We start from the raw sequence: 21,443 nt of genomic DNA on the forward strand, positions 1-21,443 counted from the left end.
TAAAAATATGCGAGAAATAAGCCATTTCAGAGGAGCGTGTAGAGATGCCGTTTCCTTTTGACATTTGTCTTAACGAGTAATGTCAAAGTACACGATTAATATTTCAATCTATTTTTTAGCTTGCTTGTATTCAAAGTGGATTATTTCGTTAAAAAAATGTAGAGCGTGGAATTTTTATGCAACTTTTTATGAGCGTACACTGCAGTTCAGTACTAATTCGCGTAGGTTGGGTGTCTAAATTGGGTGAATAATCACCCTCCGAATCTACAGTGGCGACCTTCCACGGTCTGTTTCTGTTATCTCTCCCTCTCGATTAACGTCCCCTTGGGGTTTATGATTTCAATTCTTCTCAATTTAGGCGTTGCTATTTTTTATTATCAGGTTGATTTCTATCTTTCGGGTTGTGATTTCTCATTTTTGATTTATACTCTTTCTCCTTGATTGCAAGGTAAGGTTAGTGGTGTGTTTGTGTGTGTGTTGTTTAAACTTTGTTTTTGGGTGTTTAGTTAGTTTTTATCGCTTTCTAATGTTAGTTTTAAGAAGTGCATGCTTGCAGCTTGATTTGATTTTATAATGTGTAGCACTTTTGAATGTTTTTCCTTTTAAATTCATAGACGAATATTCAAGAGGGCTACATTCCAACTCTTTAAAAATTTAAACAAATAACTAATGCAATTTTCATTTTTCATGACCAATCTTCGAACTTTTCCCCGGAAATCACCCTGACGACTCTCTTGAAACCCAAAAGGCTGAAGCTCGCGCTGAATTCGCTGAGCGTTCCGTTCAGAAGTTGCAGAAGGAAGTCGACAGACTCGAAGGTAAGCCACTCGATTGCAATCGGAAGCAAATGATGAACAACCAGAAAGTTTTGTTCAAACTAACCCCACCTCTCTGTTTGTCAAACAACAGAGAGAATCGAAAGTTTTTCCTATTGCTAACCAACCATTGAGACAGTCAAAATTCGCTAGTTGGAACCGAAACGCTAGAAAAGACAGTTTTAGACTTTTGATTGGCCTGTGCCGATCGCTTGTTTAGTTTCATTCCATTATTGTTTTTATGATATTATTTGTGTTTTATTTACCACTTGTTTTCTCTTTATTTCATGTTTGATTTTTACCGCTAACCCTTGAACCAACCCCGTTTTGCTCGATGTTGTAAAAACCAAAACAAACACAAATAACCCAAAAACGCTGCTTGTAACACACGTGTGTGCGTGCTGCTAAACCCATCGCAACTGTCAAAATCGCCCGCCTTGACAGACGACCTAATGCACGAGCGTGCCAAGAACAAAATGCTCCAGGAGGAGATGGAGGCAACCCTGCACGACATCCAGAACATGTAAACAAAAACAAACAAACAAAACACGATCGTCATGTCATCATTAGCAACAAAGACAGCAACAACAACTACTACAGTAAACAACAACAACATCGTAGCAACCCGCGAGCGTCATCGACGCTGTCAGCCGAAAATCCAAGATGGCGGCGCGATGACGCGCTGCAAGGCGCCTACTAGTCCTCGGGGGTGCCTTTAGTGTCACACGTTGCCTTGTCGTCAAGAACAAAACTATTTAACAACAACAACAGCAGCAGTAGATTATTGTAACTGTTACTCAACTCTTGTGTCAACTCTTTTGTTTATTTTCGCTAGGAAACAAATGTGGTTTTAGGAAAGAAGTCGAAGCACAAACACACACAGCGAGAGCAATTTTGTCACCAATACACTCACGCACGCAAACATGTTTGCGGGGCGACATCTACCGTACGAAGTCGGTACTGTTTAGAATTCCGTAATTGAAATTGTACATTCACACACACTCACAAATTTGTAGGGTAAACATTCCAATCACTTGAGAACATTCTTTTCCCCGTTTTTTTTTTGTTTGCAACCAACCAGAGTTAGGATAAAATACACACTCACAACTTATTAGGATATGATTGTTACTGCCTATTACGATTACAATGTTTACAATTACAGTTCGCTTTTGTTCCGATTCTTGCTCTCCCCTCCCCTTTTGTTTTGAACTGTTCGCAACTTTCAAACGCGTCTTCCGATTTGCATTTTTGTCCAGTAAACAGAGAAAAATTTGTTTGAGGCAGCATTTACGATTGTGGTTTCACGCAAAAGAGCATGCATTTAAAAATAAACAACACCAGCAATTTTTTGACATTTAAGCAACCAACTGTCTTGAATGTTGTTCTATGAGCACGATTCCAACCCTGCGCGTTTGACAGTTGCTTACCTTCTGCCGTAGCAAGCTTTGACCAATCAAGGCGAGCAAATGCGGAAGGTAGAAATCGCTGTCAAAAGAGTCAATACGTTCAGATTTAATTGCGCAAAAAACTGACAGTTTTAAGGGAGAAAACCAAGTTTAAAGAAAGTAATCCACATTAGTTACGTTTAAGTAGTTTGAAAGCAGTCGAATTGATCGAGTAATAAATACGTATTTGAACGGAAATTCGCGTCTTTGTTGCAACTTTAAGGTTTTACACAAATAAACACACACACACTCTTTGAAGCAGCTCCCACCCCCCTGCGTCTTAATGTTAGTTCGTTTCCATTTTTGCAATAAGCTATCCCTATTATTTTTCTTAGTAGAAGCATTGAGTTAAACAAAAGATAAACAAAAAACAGATGAAAGACAGTAATTTATGAGCAACCAATTTTTTAAGTAATTTTAAGGAACACATCATGAGATATTCCAGCTAGCGAGAGAGAAAAAAAGTGGTAAAAAATTGATCGGAAGAATAAAATATCGAAAAAATATTTAAAAATCTATCGTCGGGAACGATCGCGTGCAAACAGTGCCTTTGTCGATTAAGTCTACTTACCAACAAAAAAAGCGTGTATTTTTTTCCGATCGATTTTGAGCCGCCCACCTTGAAATTGTGTGGCCTAGCCATTTTGAGAGAGAGGGAGATAGTATTTTTTTTCTTTTCTTATTTTTCGACATTGTCGCGAACCCCCCCGCAACTAAATTAAGTACATTTTAAGAGAGGGACCGTGTACATTTTTGTTCTGGTTTTGATCATGCTTTCACGAAAAAACTAAATAAACACCAACACACGGGAAACAAATCAGACAGATCATTCCACTTTGTAGTGCGCGCACAAAATTGTAAATCAGCTGCTTTTAGGTTAAACACGCAAACACACCTTGTGAATGTACACCGAAAACACTCTGCGAAAGTTACACTGTAATTTCATGGAAGGAAATTTACACGAGAAAAAAAAGCGGTTTTCATTTCAAACGACAACAAGCAACAGGAATAACAACAACAACAACAGCAAAAACAACAACAAAATGATATCATATTGAGTGTTTATAATAATATATTATTTTATTTAAAGCCGAGTTTGCCTGCGTTTTACTGTGTATCCTGTAAATGTGGTTTTCATTTTCTTTGCGTTTTGAGTATACTATTTCTGTTCATTTCCTTTCTCTTATATTTATCGCTTTCGTTATGCTTTCTCTTCTCCTAATTTGCCTTACTTCCGAAACCAAAATTCAAAATCAACAAAAAACACACTCACACAATCAAACCCTACATTAATCGCATCCGCGCGCCAATCCAAAACAAAACAACAAACTTCCCACGCCACGCCACGCAAAAACAAAAAACAACAAACAATAAAACCGCAGACGAGCTGATCGTCGAGAAGATCCGCTTCGCCGAGATCGGAGACGATCTGGACTTTGCCTTCGTCGACCTGATCCCGGGCGTCGACCCGATCTGGTCCGAGCGTCGCCCGAAGCCGAAGACTCCGCCGCCAGCGCCGAAGGTGCCAACCCCGCCGCCGGTCAAGGAGGAACCCAAGGTGGAAGCCGCGGCCGCCGCCGCAGTCGAGGGAGCCCCGGAGGCTGCCGCGCCAGCTGCCGAGGCCCGCCCAGCGAGCCCGTTCGATCTGCAGAAGGACCTGCCGCCAGAGGGTGCCGAGGTGCCCTACGTCCGCTCGGCCTCCGGAAGCACCCCGCCGCGCGAAATCGTCGCCGAAGCGGCTGCTGAACCGCCAGCGGAAGCTGCCCCGGCCGCCGAAGCCGCCCCGGCTGCCGAGGGTGAGGCCGCCCCTGCTCCGGCAGAGGGTGAAGCCGCTGCCCCGGCCGCCGAAGGCGAAGCTCCGGCCGCTGAGGCACCCGCCGCGGAAGCCGCTCCCGCTGAGGCACCTGCCGAAGCCCCGGCGGAGGAAGCTGCCCCAGCGGAAGCCGCTCCAGCAGCCGAAGAGGCGCCCGCGTCCTAAGCCATGCCATAAAAACAACTTCGCTCGCTCTCACCCTCCTGACTCTCTATTTATTTATTACCTTTTCCGTTTAACTTTCGTTTAACGTGTTTTCTTTCTTCGCACGTAGATGTTGTTATTGCGCTCTGCCCTCCCCTCTTATATATTTCCCCTTAAGTTTTAGAGATAATAATCCAAACAACAACAAAAAGCAAAGCAAACAACAAGAGAATGGTTCTGTTTTTACCGCATTACCGCAGTTTTGGTGTCACCATTTTCTGATTATAATCAAAAAACAACTATATCTAGCTTACTTTTTATTTTTCGAATAAAAACAACAAAGCTTGATTTTTATACATTAAAAAAAGCGCGTAGTATGATTTGTGACCACTCCCTTTTGTGTCCGTGCCGCCGCGTAACGCTCCCGCAAACGCTTGCGAAAGGTAACGCATCAATTTGAAACGCTTGTGCGACGGTGAAATGTAGTTTTTTGAACCCCGTTGCTGTTACCGTAAACTCTCAAAACCCCGGTTATTATAATCTCAACATACATTTTTAGGAGACAAACACAACCAACACTCGTTGCAACCTTCACTTAAGCCATTAACGATTCTGTTAGGACAAACGCTAACGTATGTTTCCAAATCTGAAAACGTTGTCATTGTTTTCATTTTTTTTGAAAAAAAATATTATAAATTTATCATAATAATTTTGAATTGATTTTCATTTTCCTAAATTTCTAAATCACTAGATTTTCTTAAATATTGAATCACATTTAATTTTTTTTTACTTACAAGTGATTTTCAGGAAGGTGCTGTGTCCTTTCCCTCGCCTAGACCAGACCAAAATCCACGATAAAGCTGTCAGACGAAGACTGTCAGACCAAAGAGCAAAAAGTAAACAATCTTGGTCGTCGACGCAGGTGCACACAAATCAAGAAAAGAAAATTTGAAAAAGAATTTTATTTTTCCATTTCAATAACTGGTTTTGGGCTGCAAAATTGAATGTACGCCAGAAAATGATTAAACAGTGCGGCGTCCTGTTCACCGACAGTTACATAAGCAGTTAAAAGCCTTATTCTTCCACTTTAATTTTTGATCACGTTTTCGGTTTACACCTGAAAAATCTTGAAATTATTTATGCGGATTTGTGATTCCTCTCGTTCCATCATTCCCTTGGTGATTTTATGAAAAATGCCGGGGAGACCACCAGTGCAGTAAATTTTCTTTATATAATACAAAAATATAACTCACAAAACTTTTCGTTGAATTGTGACTTGAAAATTTGCAAAAACTTAAAAAAAGTTTTATTAAATTTTATTTTTGCATCCATTGACCCCTCGGTCATTTTGATTTGTTTTTGTTTTTTGACGTTTGTCTGCTTTTATGTGGGCTACAGCCCAGTTATCGAGCGCCGAGTTAAAAAGTAGCCCAGTTAAACAAAGCCCAGTTATCGAATAAGTACTGTAGTTTTGTTTATGAAGTGTAAATTAGACAACCGGACCCTAAGATGACAGTTTTCGTGAGTTGCGCGTATTCACCGACAGATGGCAAGTGGGCCTCGTCGGAGTCCGTCCATCAAAAACGTAACTAAAAATTTGCATAGGAAACTTTTTTTTCGTAACGGCTATTGCGGCACGCTCACTTCAACTGTTCTAGACTAATATTTGAACGTGGCGTATCTCTAAACAAGTTTTTCAAGAAATATTTTGTCATTTTAAACCAAAACAAAGCAAAAACTATTTTTATTTAACCTATTCGCCATTTTCAAAAGTTTGGCTAGATAATATCGAAGGCCGCTATCTTAGGCCCACTGGGCCCACAAAACGGGGTACGCTCAGTTTGTATGGGAGCTGTCAACATGCTCCCGGGCTGAAATTAGAGCGTTTGCTTCAGCTGTCAAAAGCACAAAACCACGTGTTTTGAAATCGTCGAACTTTGCAAGGTGGTGTAGATCGCAAAATTAAGTGGAAATTAGTTTTTTTTTTTGACAAGATAATAACATTTAAAAGCATTGTTGTCATCAGCAGAGTTGTTGTAATATCAAGGGGCAACTTTTGGCTTGGTTGAAGATTAGGGTGGTCCACGATTAGAGTGTTTAGAAAAATTAACCTTCCTGAATTTTTTTTGGGATTTTTTTCTCTTCTGAAAAGGTTTACCCCGCAACCTACGCCTTCTACGACTAGCATTTCAGGATTAAGTTTTTGAGAAAAGCCCCACATTTTCGATTTTGAAATAAATATTTTGGACTAAAGGGGCTAATGTGACAGGCATTTTTTGAGTTAAAAAAGAGGCAATTTTTTAACACAAATATCTCGTTAAAAGCTAGATTTCATGCCCTAGGTTGCATTAGAAAGGAGAAATCGAGGAAACCTTAAAAAAAAACTAGATGATTTTCTTTAAACTCGAGATAACTTCACTTGAAAATGTCTAATTTTCAAGTGAGTTGTGTAGAGGACCATGTTAATGAAATACGAATTTTTCAATTATTTGTTTGATCCATTTTTCGACGCAGAATCTGAATCTACCCTTAGAATTGAGCCAACTGAGTGTTAAAATATAAATTTTTGGTCCAAAAGTGAAAATTTGACCCCTTTCCAGGCAAATTTCACCGGAAAAGCGTTTTTCGATTCATTTTGGCGAGCCAAACAAAAAAATCCGGTGAATATTGGCGGAAAATTGGTAAAATTTTCACATTTTTTATTTTTTTTTATTTAGATTCGATTTTTTTTGTTAAATGTGATTTGACAGCTCGGAAACCTGCTTTACCTATTCTGTTCCATATGCCTTGCTGCAATTCAAATTAAAAAAAAATATTTTAAAGATTAATTTTTAACTCATTGTGGTCATCCAAAGTTTGATTGCGCTAAGAAATGTAAGTTTTATCTGTGTGTGCAATAAAATAGGAATTTCAAACTTAATTTTCAAATTGATTGGAAACTTTTGAGAAAATTGTAATTAAAACAGCTCGAAAATTTTAAGTTAGATTTCGAATTTCGAAAATGAATGTGCCATTTTAATCATTAATAGTTTAAGCATGAGAATATCTCATAATAAATTAAAGGGGAAAATATACTCTTGCTCCGAATTCAAGCTTTCATAAAGCTACTATTCCAAAATTATAAAAAGTTAAAAAAAAGTAAGCAAGCAACCCTCCAATTTTGTTGTATCCGAAATTGTTGTTTAAATAACGAAAAACTGCAAAAGTGATGAGAAAAGATTATGTGGCCAAGAAACCTCCTAGTATCTTTGTAAGATTTGATAAATATGTAATCGAAAAACTTTAAAATTTCAAAAAATGTTGCATTTACTAGTAAAGAAAGAAAATGTAAATTATATCTGTAAACATATGTTAGCAGTGACACAGAACAATACTTAATAATGGTTAAACCAACTATTCAAACTCTACACAACCCACAACCCCGATCCCTTACATTTTGCCAAACATTTCACCGTCGCACATGAGTGTTTTTTTCCCTTCACTTTTCTATCGCTTAAATAAAACCTTGGAATTAAAGTACTAGATTCGTACCTTTCGCAAGCTCAAGCCAAACAAACCAACCTTTTAAAACCCCGCATCCAGTGACCAAGTGGGATCCGAACAAAAAAGAAGACCAATCCTGCGAACTCATTTTTGTGGAATGGCTTGAAAAACGTTGAAAAACCAAATTCAAAAAAAAAACTTCCAAGCTAGAGTTGTGCTTTCCTAACCTCACCGCCACTAGGTAATGTTATCAATTTTTATTTCCTTTATTCTTTAGTTAAATTAGAAAAATCAAATTATTTCAAATATGTTCCAATTGAGTATCATTTCTAATCTTGATTTCTTTACTTGTTTTTGTGTTATTTCTCTTCCGTTTACTATCCCCAATCCCCCCAAACAGACGAACTCGTCCTGGAGAAGGAGAAGTACAGGGAAATCGGAGACGACCTGGACACCGCCTTCGTCGAGCTCATCCTCAAGGAATAGGGCACTTTTCCCCCACTCCACGGATATCCGATCGTGCTCACCATTTCCACCACCATCTTGGGCGCGGTCGAGCTGTCAAATGCTTTTGATCGAGAACTAAACAAAAACACAAACACAAAAGGTGGCTGCAACGACAACAACAACAAGAATCGCGAAATCGCCGCTCAATCCGGGCGGAGTAAGATCAGCCGTTCCGGGGGCAACCGTTTATCGGTTCCATCGCCTCACCACGACGTGGTTTCTCGGAGAGGAGGCCTTTCCGTTACATTTGTTTTTTTTTGTGTTGAGATGATGTTCCTCCCGTTGAAGTCTTTTATTTATTCTGTATTTTTTAAGTTTATTTATTTTTAACTGTTATAATTTCCGGACTCGTTGTTGCTGTGAAAAAGGAAGAAACAAGAAGAACCCCGACATGATGATGATTTTATGATGAAAGATGTTAATAAAAAAAAAAAACAAAATGTAACGCACTGTAACACCTGAAAGTGCAAACCCCCTTTGAGAGAGGCAATAAACGGTTGCAGTTGAGCACGATTCTGGCCATGGCGCCACACTCTATCTTCTTATATTTCGATGTATTATGATATTTATTTATTAGAAAAAAGGTTAAAATTACTATAAAAAAAAAACAATAAATCTAATTCAACAAAAGTTAAATCAAGGGTTGTCTTTGGTTCGTTATTGTTTTCCACCTTGCGTTGTCTTCCTCTTTGGTTGTTACTTTAAGTTGGTTAAAGTTTTTGCATCAGTTTTATTTTTTCTTTATGGTGAGTATTATATTTAGTTCCTGTTTATTTGTTATGAAAGTTACAATTTGATTCATCCGGTTTAAAACTGACAAGTTTGTTTTCCGATTTTACACGGAGCTCACGGGCACTAATGAAACAAATTGAAAACAAACATATTGTAATGTGTGTAAGTTCCGTGTAAAAGGGGTGTCAAACTAAAAATAGAGTTATCTAAGCCCGAGCTCACGCACACTAGCACCTCATTTGTTTTGCTGGCGGGTACAAAATTTAACCTCAATCTTTTTCGGGTACATACACTAGGGTGGTCCAAATCCAGGCTTTCTTGGGGCTACCCCCTGAAATTAAAGATTGACCTACACAGCAAAAAAACCGATGGTAAAAGCGCATAATATATATATATGGGCTACATATTTCAGGGTGTGATATTACATAGAATTTCATAAAATATTGCAAAATTTATTTAACGTCCAGGCCTTTTACATGCAGCTGGATTACTATTTTATTTGCCGTGCATCACTAGGCTAAATTACAATTTTGAGCTCATTCTGACCACGAGATCCCCTCCCTCTAATCGCTTGAATTTTGTATGAGAAAAATCGTCAAAATGTATGGAGAAAAGCAACTGATTTAATTTTTCACCTGTGGAGGGTGCAATAGTCGTTCAATCTTAATCAATTCTCAGATGTAGAACATTCATCAAATTTTGGAAAAAAAAACCCCGAAGACATCATATTTTGGCTTCCTCACTGAGGTAAGGCTATAATCCTGCTCTGAAAATGAACTTTTTATTAAAAGCTCCTAGACCCACCTTCATGTGTACATATCGACTCAGAATCGAAAACTGAACAAATGTCTGTGTGTGTATGTGTGTGTGTATGTATGTGTGTGTGTGTGTGTGTGTGTGTGTGTGTGTGTGTGTGTGTGTGTGTGCGTATGTGTGTGTGTATGTATGTATGTGACCAAAATTCTCACTGAGTTTTCTCAGCACTGGCTGAACCGATTTTAATCGAACCAGTTGCATTCGACTTGGTTTAGGGTCCCATACATCGCTATCGAATTGTTTGAAGTTTCGATAAGTAGTTCAAAAGTTATGTATAAAAATGTGTTTTCACAAATCTCAATTATATGCATGTAAACGATGTCCGGATCCATCACCCGACCCATCGTTGGTTAGGTAATTGAAAGGCCTTTCCAATGATTCCAAAACATTGAAGATCTGGCAACCCTGTCTCGAGTTATGACCACTTAACTGATATTTATGTACTTTTTTGAAGCCGGATCTCACTTAACTGTACGTAAACTATGTTCCGATCCATCATCCGACCAATCGTTGGTTAGGTCATTGAAAGGCCTTTCCAATAAGTACAAAACATTAAAGATCTGGCAACCCTGTCTCGAGTTATGACCACTTAAGTGATATTTATGTACTTTTTTGAAGCCGGATCTCACTTACATGTATGTTTATGTTTAAATTATGTTTTGCACTGATTTTATTGATCGATATATTTTTAGTTTTGTTTATTTATTTTCTATCAGTAAAAAAATGTCTTTTAAAGATATCTTTTTCACAAAACCCATATTCATAAACAAAAATCATGAAAAATATTATTTGTTTGTTTTTAACTGAAACTCAATTTAAATAGAAATGAATATCCTCTTAATACCAGAGCTTTTTAGACGTTTTAAAAATTAAATTTGTAAATTTTGGCAAAATAACACTTGAATAGGCTGTTCTGATTTTTTTTTTCGAAATTCGGCAGGAAAATTTAGTTGTGTAGCAAATTTTTCAACACCGTTTAAGCAAAAATTAAAAGGTGATGTTCAGAGCAGCTTATGTGCTCTGAAAACGAACGTTTTATTAAAAAAAAATATTCTTATTGATTTAATTTAACAGCCGTTTTAATTTTAAAACGATGTTTTTTCATTCAAAATTCTAGTATTTCTAAATAGCATATGACAATTTCAATGCGCAAAGTTTCTTATGAAGAGGGCAATCGTCATATAAATATCTCAAAAGCCATTTTTCAAACTCGAGATATTATTTATTGAAATGTTAAAATTTCAAAAGAAAAATATATGTTTTAATATTAAAATAATTCTTATTTCATAGAAACTCAAAATATGACCATAATTTGGCTATCAATTTGTCTGATTTTGATTTACAGCCAAATTAACGTGAAAATTACAAATCAGCTCAGTTACGAATGCTGCTCGCTAACTGGGTTGATCGAAAAATGGTAAGGGGAACATCAATGCATTATATTTTCTCAATAAAAACCTCTCAAAAATATTTCCAAACCATATTCTTCAAACATAACATTTCATGAAAACTTTAAATAACTAGTTACCGAACAAGTACTGTAGTTGGACAATTTCTTGTCTAAAAGGTGTGACTCAACATCATCATACTGCAAACTTTAAGCTGTAGTTATTTTGAAAAGCTCTTCTAGAACTCCTGAAACTTTTTGCCATTTTAGCGCCCCTTCTTCGATGAAAAAAAAAATTACTTTTTAATATACATTTTCAAAAACATTGCGCCCCTAAAACACTTTTTTATATTTTAGTCCAAATAATCTATTTAATTTGAAGGTATACTTTAACTTCTGGAGCCCATTTTATTTAAAATAATAATGAAAGTTTTTTTAACTGACATAGAAATTTTCTACAATCAAGGATTTCGGCGCCCCCAACTGCGCCAACCCCTAGGTACGGCGCTGCTAGTAATAACATTATTTTGTTTAATTTTTTCTTTATATGAGTATAAAAATTCCCGAGAGTCTCGACCAAATTTCCTGGGAATCGAGAAGCTTAAAAATTGGTGATTTTCCGGGAATTTCCGCTCGTCACATCCCCCCTATTACATTTCAATATTGCGCGTATTGCCCAAAAAGACAAGCGGCATTCAAGCCTTGAAACGACGCGCCGCACATTCGGCAAATGCGCGCTGTCAAATCCCATCCTGCGCGTTTTGTTTTTGTTGATCTTCTCCTTCGAATCGCTTGCCTGGAATGATTTTTATTGCACTAAAAGTGTGGAAAATCGCTGGCAACAATGCACAGTGGTCCAGATCACAAAATTAAGTGGAAAATGGATTTCCCGAAAAATGGTAAAATTTTGGAGCTTTGGTGTCTTCTGAAGAGTTGTTGCAAACGGAAAGGGGCAACTTTTGGTTTGGTTTAAAATAAGGGTGGTTCACTATTAGGGTGATTTTAAAAATCTTACTTTTCAGGAATATATTTGGGATTTTTTTTGTCTTCTAAAAAGTGGTAGGGCTTGCCAATCCAAGCAACTTTGTCGAAGACACCAAAATTTTATCTCGTAATCTACGCCTTCTACGACCAAATTTATAGAAAGCATCTGTGCAAACCTTCAAAAATCTGTTTTTTGAACGTGGCAATTCAGGGTTAAGTTTTAGAGAAAAGTGATATTGGAGACACTTTTAGAGCTCTAAAAACAAACATTTTGATTGTTTGACAGGTCAATTTGGACTTAAGGGTCAAAAGTTACAGCCATTTTAATGTAAAAAAGATGCAAATTTAAAACCTAAATATCTCGAAAAGGCGCAAGCCAAATTTTAAGCACCAAGTTGCATTTGAAAGAGGAGATCTAGCACTAAAAAAGCTGAAAATATCTCAGAGGTGTTTTTTTTTAAACTCGAGATATCTTTATTTGAAAATGTCTAATTTTCAAGGGAAAACCATATGGGACCACCCTAACGAAATTCGAAAATTTTCCAAATATATATTTTTCCATGTAATTTTGCCCGCTGAATCTGAATCTGCCCTCAGAATTGAGCCAAAGTGTCGAAAAATCGATTTTCGGTCAAATTGGGTACTAAAGCCCTATGTCAATTTTTATGTACAACGGTAAAAAACACGATAAAAAACAATTTCTGATCACTTTTTTTCATTTTAATGCAATTTTTTTTTTGACAAGACAACATTTTTCCGATGGATCAACTATGGTCCCCTTGGAACGAGCTGTCAAGTAGGAGCTTTTCTGTCAAGAAGGACCGCGAGGTTAATTTTTCAAAATTGATTTAAAAATCCATTTTAAACTCTTTGTGCTCGTACAAAGGGTCATTGTACTCAGAAAAATAAGCTTTATCGCTGTAAACAATAATATCAGCAATCTAAGCTTCGTTTTAGGACCCAATTTTGGGATTAAATGATAATTTTACATGGAAACCCAAACTATTTTTCCGATTTCCACTTCACAAGGAATGGGATAATCGTTACCAAAAAGTTTCAACACATGTAGGGTACTACTCTAAGAAACTTGTAGAATGATTCGATTTCCAGTGCCCTGTAAAGTTCTAAAAAGTTGTTCTTCGGTTCTATTTATAACCTATCTATCTATAACCTCACCGTAGAATAAAACCGTTTGGTTATGTTTTACGATAAGAAGTAAAAACCGGTGATGTAGGGGTAAGCGTAGTTGCTTCTCACCCAGTCGGCCTGGGTTCGATTCCAGAAGGTCCCGGTGGCATTTTTCGAAACGAGATTTGTCTGATCACGCGAAGTAAATGTAGGTCGGTCGAGTTCAGTCCAGGTCTAGGAGTCGTACCCCTGGGTCCTGCCTCAGTGGAGTCGCTGGTAGGCAGCTGAACTCAACAATCCAAAGGTTCTCAGTTCGAATCCCAGGATGGATGGAAGCTTAGGTGTACATATTTTGCAATTGCCTCAACAATCAAACCTCGGACACCATCATTCGTGTAGGAATCTCGAGCGAACAACTTTGTTAAAATTGTTCAAAATCCAATACAAATTTCAAATCAATGGTGGAGCCACTAAACCCTAACCAGATTTTCAGGGTACATACACAGTCAAAATTGTGTAAATTTGGAATGTTGAGTATTATTTATTTTATGATTTAATTTTACCTCAATTTAGACTGAGAAAAAAAAACACATTTTCACCTTATTTGGATCATCAAATGAACCGTTAAATTTTTGATTTTTGGAATTTGAACGAGAATTACATCAGTTTGATTGTTGTAATTTAAGGGAAATTCTCATTTTTTACTAATCCACATCACGTTTTGTATTAAAAACACAGTTAATATTGATATTACGTATTTATTTTAAACAGCTTTTTTTTTGTTTGTTTAATGCTCGGATAAACTTAATCTTTACTCATAAATCCTTATAAAATTTAGCCGTGACGTCATGCTTTTCATTAGCAATTTTAAGTTTCGCATCCCTTTTCGCCTCTTTCGACAATAGCTGTTCATTTCTACGTGTGTTTAATTGCGTATACGACACCATCGAAAAATGAACAGTTTTGTCCACCAAATCTTCACTCTGCAAATGATCGATGCAAACAATCAGCTCGTAACTACCCCGATTGTCCTTCCTGGCAGTGCGGCCCTTAATCTGCGTTTCCTCCTTGACGTCCACCGAAAAGAAGGTCTGAATGACGTGCACTCCTCCATTGCTCTCAACCGCCACACTCGACTTGTAATCCACACCCCGACCCATCTCCCGAGTCGCCAGCGTGATCGTCCGACTCACCCCGGCATCGTTGATGAAGCGTTCCTTGTCGGCGGGATCCGTATCAATGGTCAGCACGTTCAGCCGATCCAGCTGGGCCGCGAATTGCTGCTTGAAGGCGTTGATCTTGAGGTCGGTGTCGAACACGACCAGAACCGATCTTCTCGCGTAGACCATCATGTTGATCCGGCCAAAGATGGCGTTCATCCACTCGTTGACGCTGTTCAAACAGCTGAAATCTTGCGTTTCGTTGAACTTGAGGTTGGATCCGCCGAAGAACGATGGCATCACTGACAGGTCCGTTATGTTGTAGTGATCTTTGACGACCTTTTTTTCGTAGCTGCTTAGGGTTGTAAGGGTTCCCGACACGCCTAGGATCAACGGGAAATTTTCGGGGAGTTTGGCGTAAGATATGCTTCCCAAGTGAAAATTAAAGTATCCAAAGTTGGACTTTCCCTGCTCAAAGTCTGTTTGTTTTAAACGAAAATAAATAAATGTGTTATAATATCCATAGAAGGTAGTTTCGCTGTAGTTTCCAAAACTTTTTTTCTTAGTTATATTACCAAATCTATTTAATTGGTATTGATTTAGAAAACTATCATCATTCTTCATGTTGTAAACTTTTTCAGCTGTTGATATCATCTCGTCAAGGTGCGATGAAAATAGAGTAGCGTTTGAATAATGTTTTATAGTACACTCATTATTCCCTGATGTAAGTAAAGAGTACTGCCCAGACTTATCCATCAAGTGATTGAACTCAGTGCTATCAGTACAGGCGCTGAAATTTATAAAAAAGTCAACTGATTGTCGAATATTTGAAGCTCGCTGTTTTACAAGTTCCCATATTTTAAATTGTATTTTATCTAAACCGGAGACACTTGGAAACGATCCAATGCCCCTATTTTCTCCATAAAGCTTATCATCAAAAAATACATCAACTTCGTCAATTAGTAAAACTGGATTTGGTCTAATGTTTCCGTACAATTTAGCTGCTTTCGGTAGTCCAATACAACGGTGAACGTACTTTTTGGCATTCCCAGCTACGATTTCAAAATGCTCTCCTGCTGCTTGACCAAATGTCTGATAAGTTATGTTCCAACGAATATCAAAATAATTATAAAACTCTTCGAAATCTTTCTCATCCCTTGTCGCCAGGTATTTACTGTAGCACATGACCTGCACAGAATGTCCACAAAGGGCCAAAATAGCCGCCACCAGCGCAAGAACCAGCGATTTGCCCTGCCCGGTCAACACCTGGGCCAAATGCTTCCGAACACCCGGAGTCACTTTTTCCGCACTAAGCAGCCGTGAGACACAGAGAATCTGAATGCAGTGAGGCTTCAGATATTGGCCGGAACTGGCTACGTCCTTTGAAACGTGCAGCGACCAAACCGCACTCAGTCCAGCTAACAACACTGGCAATATGTTGAATTTAAAGTCGACATTCCACTTTTCAGCGTGATTGTGTCGTTTCTGGCGTTTTACTTCGGCGACAATCGGAGCAATTCTTGCCGTCGTTTCAAGAGTGTCATTTTGGGTCATGTACTTTTCAAACTGTTCACTGTACTTGCGGTAGAACAGACGCAGATACTCCTCGTTGAAGTCAGACTCGTTACTTTCTCTGAAAAGCTTCAACGCAGTATCGATGTCGATCACGTTGAGATTTCTGATGTACCAGTAAGACTCCTTGATTAGGGTGATTCTCTTTTTAAAATCCTCGAAGGAGCTGCTATCGTTTGATACGGCAACAAAAGGTTTGGTGTTTTCCTCTAGGAACCGATCGAAACTGATGTAATCCGCTTGTTCTTTGAGGTACAACAGAGACTTTCTGACTGAGGTTATCAAAAGCCCTGTTGCGATCAACTGATCCGACTCTGTGAGTACAAGACCACCTTTCCAGTGCTTCTTCTCCTCCATACTGTTGATGCACTTCAACAGTGCCTTGATTGTCTCAACCAAGTAGTTGCGTGGTAGTTCAACATCCTCAAACAACACCTGGTACACTCGTTCAAACTTTTCAAAGTCCTTCACCCGATAGCACTGCTGATCGCTGTCCTTCCACTTGTTTTCCACGACGCTGATAACTCCCTTCCGCAGAAAGATATCCGCACAGTCCGTCGTTGGCATCCTCACGAACCAGTCCAGCGGGAGATTGTGAACATCGACGAGCAGCTCCTCGTACACGCGGCAAAAGCTGATCAGATCCGCCAGCTTGACGTTCTTGTCCAGCGCCCCGGCCAAGCACTGCATGAGCAGCGATTGAACGGCCTCCACCTCGTGCTTGAAGCAATCTCCCGGCAGTTTGGCCTCCAACCCGTCGATGGCATCACTGCGCTGTTTCCAGTACTGAGCAAACACCTCGATCAAGTCACGATAGTCCGTGAAGGACATGCGGCCCTCGAGCGATGCCCGGTTCATGTAGCCGATCTGCTTCATGATGATGTAGTTGTCCTGTTCGTTCTTCGGATGAACAAACGGGCCAGCTTGCGCTACGAAGCGGATCGTGTTGTGGGTGATCACCCGAAGGGACTCGAGCGAATCCAGCGACATTTGGCCGGACAGCGAGTAGTTCATGTAAAGCTTGAGCAGCGCCGAGCTCAGCTTCACGATGTGTTCGTCGTTGGAGAAGAACTGCGCAATGGTGTCGTCCAGCAGGCAGATCCACACGTGCAGCTCGTCTGGCAGCACTGTTGATTTTTTGTTGTGCTGATGTCCGAATGCTTTGTTGGCATGTTCGATGACTTGTTTGTATTCTGGGTTTGATTCGATGTTTTCAAAGATCTTGAACTTGTACGGGAATCGTTCGCTGGAGGTTGGCCTTCCCACTTCGAAGTGGTTGAGCAACATGAGCAGTAGATTCAGTTCGTGATCAAGGCATTTGTCCAGGGCTGAAGACTTTAATCTGCTATTGAATACGTTCTTCCGCCAACCTGTTGCAGCATCGTAGTGCAAAATTTTCTTTGTTGACGTTTTCGCAGCAACTTCCTCACTTACATCCAATACGCTTTTACAGAGATAGAAAAATATTTGGTTCGTAAACGGCAGCACTGGGTGCAGCTGATTCGTTGAGAAATGTTTGATTCTTTGAAAGTATCGATCGACCATAGCGAACATCATCGACTTTACCAACGTGTTGTCCATGGTGTTGATCATATCCGAAAACAGCTTCAAGTCGTATCTCGTCACAAAGAGGACACGTTTGCCTTGCAACATGGTCAAATGGACACTCATGATGCTAGGAGCAATTTCCAATGCCTTCGCTTTGTGGGACTCAATTCCAAACCGAACATTTTCACGTAGAATGTCAACACAGCTTCGTGGCTTTGAACCTCCCAAAAAAGAGTTGATCACATTGAAGACCCTGTTTCTGGTTGTTTGACGGGACTCCATATCAAAGCACCGCATGACAATTTGCTTCGTTTTGTCAGACATAAATGTGTAATTCTTGATTGCAGTGATAATTTTTTGATCATCTTGTAAGTTCAGCTTCAAAATGCTTTCCAGTTGGTACAAGTCCTCGGCGTTCTGCACGTTATCAATCGTATTGGCAAACACTCCCTTCAAATACTCATCACACGATTGCTTCACCTTCTCGACATCGATATGATGTTCGTCGAGCAGAACTTTTGTCACGTTTAGATTCTTCCTAAGAATTCCCTTGGCAAAGTTGAACGTAGTCGCAAGATCCAGCTCTTCCAGCTGTCTGACCGTAACTTGAGCGACGTACTCGTTGGACGATGTCAACAGTCCCGCTTCTCCGTGCAGCTTCCACATCACTCCACCTTCCTTGAACTTTGCAGAGTATAGCAAATTCCCCTGACCACTGTCAACTTCCTGTCGACGTTTCACATACTGACTACGATCGGCGTTGTACAGCTTGCCACACTGTCGGAGACAATTCTTCGGCAGATTTCCGTCCGTTTGTGGTTCTTTTTTCTGAGAATTCACAAAATTTCTTTCTCGTTGACGTCTGGATGCATTCCCCTTAACAACTTTTGCATTTTTGAATTTTGCATCTTTTTTCTCGTGATCACCCTTGCTAGTACTGGGCTCTTCCACCGGCTTAGCTCCCTTCGTCGCACCCACATTGCATTTGATCATGTCCTCTATCAGTTGATCGGTGAACAGATTGATAGGCTTTGGATTCGCTGCTTCAACCACAGCACTATCGACGTTTTGAGATCTTGAAGATTCGGCATTTTTGTACTCATCCGTTTGATTGGCACCGTCCGGCGAGGCACGATCGTCTACACTTTTGACGTCCTTCATGATCTAAAATTGATTATTCCTAATCAAAGAAATAATTTGAAAATACTTGCATCAAAACACACCTCATTTGCTGCTGGAGACAATTCGGCAACGGCAACAAAAAGTGCTTACTTTCGCTGTTTACGCCGGCTTAGAATAAACACATCTTGAGACGTCTACATGGGTGTATAGAGCTAACTAAGCCCGATCTCACGCACACTAGCTTACCATTTATTTTTGCTGGCGGGTACTAATTTAAACCTAAAAACCCTTCGTGTACAAACACGCAATACATGCGCACGTAGATAACTCTATGCATTGAAAAGGACTAAAAATGTGTTGGTACATGCTTTCCCAGTCACGAAATATTCTAGCAGAGCTGGTTCTGCCAGAATCCTGCTAGAACGGTAGAACAATTCTGCTAGAGTGCTGTAAGAATATCCAGCTCTGTGAGGACTCTGCTAGAACCCTGCTAGAACGTCGTGACTGGGTTGCATTTCTTCTACCAATGGGAAACATGTGTGTTTTTCTTGGTATTGGTGTGTTTATGTGGTAGCTAAGACGTATTGGAAACTTTGTCCAGTTCTGACTAATGAATCACTCCAGAATGCTTATCAAGTGTGGCGATTCGAATAAGAATCAGTTTTGTTGTGTAAAGTGCTTAGAGAAAGCTTGGAGAAAGCAGTGCTACAAAGCATAGAGTTATCTACGTGCGCATGTATTGCGTGTACGTACACGATAAAAAGTGAGGTTAAATTTTGTACCGACCAGCAAATCAAATGGTGTGCTAGTGTGCGTGAGAGCGGGCTTAGATAACTCTATATCGTCGTTGTCGTGCCAACTTGTCGTACGTGCATTTTGAGTCAAATTGATTGAGGAACGCCATTTTGTGCAGCTCATAAAACTCCGTGCATCGTTGTCGTTCTTCATATGAAAGAAGTTTCAATCATGTCGTGCTAACTTGACACACCCTGAAAATTGATGTAATTGCGACAACTGGCCAAAGGGATTTCAGGTCAGAACGCGTTTGACACAGGTACAAGCTCGACTACCGTAAACAATTGTAATTATAACTCGGGACCAAAAATCAACCAAACTTCGGCCACCAAAATCAACCAAACTTCGGGAAAATTCACAGAATGGCCAACCAAACAAAACGTGTTTGTTATTGTTTACATTGCGTGCTCTTGTTTTTGTTTATTCAAGGTCAAACATTAAAACGCGTTTTTCTCGAAACGTCAAAAAGCGACAAACGGCAAGATAGCACGACAGCGTCGATATTGCGTTAAAAGTTATCGCAATTTAAGTGAAAAAGTTGTTTTTTTCCCGTTTTTTGCGCGCGGCGCGCCGAAAATCCCAGTACTTATTTACAATAAATCATACCTCGAAATCCTGTGAATGAACAGCTCTCATTTTCGAGTATGTTACGAAAAATTTTCAATCCGGATCCGATACAAATATTTTCAAGCATAGGTTCTTTGGTCCGGACACCGTCAAAACGCCATTTTTAAGTTTCATGCGATATTTTCAAATGTCAGGCTGGACTTTTCGGTCCTCAAACTATTTTACGTCCAATGTCGGTTGAAGGGGTACGGAGTTACGATTTTTTGAAAAATGTGTTTTTTTTAAATTGACGAAAATGGCCGTTTTTGGGACCACCCTAACTTGGAATTGGCCAGGGTAGCCACTCAAGTCGGGAAATCGGAAAAGTCGGAAATTCGCCAAAATTCGCAAAAAATCGGGAAAAAGTTGGGAATTTTAGATTTTTTGTCATTAACCCTCTACTGCCCAAATTTTTTTTCGAAAATATTTATTTTTCCCGTGTTCAGGAGGTCATTTTGAGCAACTTTTGTTCTACGAAAAACTTTACTTCTCTTGTTTTAAGAGCGAGTCCACGAGCAAAGCATACCCATTTCGCATCGACCTCACCAATCTGCCTGAAATTTTCAGGGGTTGTTTGTAAATATAAAACTAGCATCTGGCCAAAATATGAGCACTCTAGGTCAACGGGAAGTGGGGCAAATCGGGACACAACGTTTGAAGGTTCAAAAACGTAAAAAATCTTAAAAAGGCTATAACTAAGGCAAAATTCAATTTAATTCCAAAATTCAAAATGCATCTTAAAGGGCTTCAAAAATGCAACAAAATGCAGGGTAGAGCATCCCAATTGGTTAGGGGAGAGTGGGGAGACTTGATCCCCGGGGAGACTTGATCCCAAGCCTGTATCTCTTCAGCATGTGGGTAAAACAATTAGCTTTGTTCTAGAAAGTTGTGCGAAATTGACTAAAAATCATTGTAGAAAACAAAGAAAAAAATTAAAAAATGTTTAGATTGAGTTACACACATTTTTCTAAAAAGTGCTGCAAAAAACTTCCAAGAGATCTTTTTTCTTTGTTTTGATAAGTATAGAAAACACTCAAAAATTATTCAAAAAAATATTTTTTGTACATGAATTGTTTGATAAACATATCAACTCCAAAACCCTTACGCATTTGACGTTAAATTTATCGTCATACTATTTTTACAATCAATTGTTTAAAAAAGTGCGTTTAGGGAGACTTGATCCCAGCATTTTTACAGTCACTGGAATCAACCTCAAGATTAAATAATTTGGCTGGGGTTTCGTACATAGTTTCCTTTAGTATAGTTGTACATAACTAACTGCAGTTTGAACAATTTTTCAAAAGTTTTGTAAACAAAAATTACCAGCTTTTGTAAACATGCTCAATTTTGGTCGAAAAAAGAAAATTTTAAGTTTTTAAATATTTT

The 21,443-nt window shown here is 39.1% G+C and overlaps 2 protein-coding genes across 28 annotated transcripts in view; one reads left to right on the forward strand and one right to left on the reverse strand.

Moving 5' to 3' along the window:
• Positions 1–21,443, forward strand: part of LOC120423279 (tropomyosin-2) — a 95,696-nt gene that overhangs the window by 69,983 nt on the left and 4,270 nt on the right. For 12 of the 26 annotated variants that reach the window (XM_039587038.2, XM_039587040.2, XM_039587036.2 and 9 more), the window contains 2 exons: positions 749–818; positions 3,643–4,516. In XM_039587038.2, coding sequence (XP_039442972.1) covers positions 749–818; positions 3,643–4,238 — 666 coding nt within the window. In that variant the 3' untranslated portion in view covers positions 4,239–4,516. Of the gene's footprint in view, positions 1–748; positions 819–1,259; positions 3,355–3,642; positions 4,517–8,100; positions 8,745–21,443 lie in introns of those variants that run through there. The other 14 variants (XM_039587046.2, XM_039587032.2, XM_039587033.2 and 11 more) reach the window with 3 other exon arrangements.
• Positions 13,997–19,357, reverse strand: LOC120423278 (uncharacterized). 2 transcript variants are annotated; one of them, XM_052710126.1, is made up of 2 exons: positions 18,807–19,357; positions 13,997–18,698 (listed from the first exon to the last, which is right to left on the reverse strand). In XM_052710126.1, the coding sequence occupies exon 2, from the start codon at positions 18,693–18,695 to the stop codon at positions 14,070–14,072; it is 4,626 nt and encodes a 1,541-aa protein (XP_052566086.1). In that variant the 5' UTR covers positions 18,696–18,698; positions 18,807–19,357; the 3' UTR covers positions 13,997–14,069. The 2 variants fall into 2 exon arrangements, with proteins under 2 accessions (XP_052566086.1, XP_039442951.1); XM_039587017.2 differs by having other exon boundaries at positions 18,758–19,357.

The sequence above is a fragment of the Culex pipiens genome, chromosome 3, assembly GCF_016801865.2.
Source record: "Culex pipiens pallens isolate TS chromosome 3, TS_CPP_V2, whole genome shotgun sequence".
In the NCBI taxonomy this organism is placed as follows: Eukaryota; Metazoa; Arthropoda; class Insecta; order Diptera; family Culicidae; genus Culex; species Culex pipiens.

Bases quoted from the DNA above. Each gene is read 5' to 3' on its own strand.
- LOC120423278 (XM_052710126.1), bottom strand. From the start codon at position 18,695: ATGAAGGACGTCAAAAGTGTAGACGATCGTGCCTCGCCGGACGGTGCC.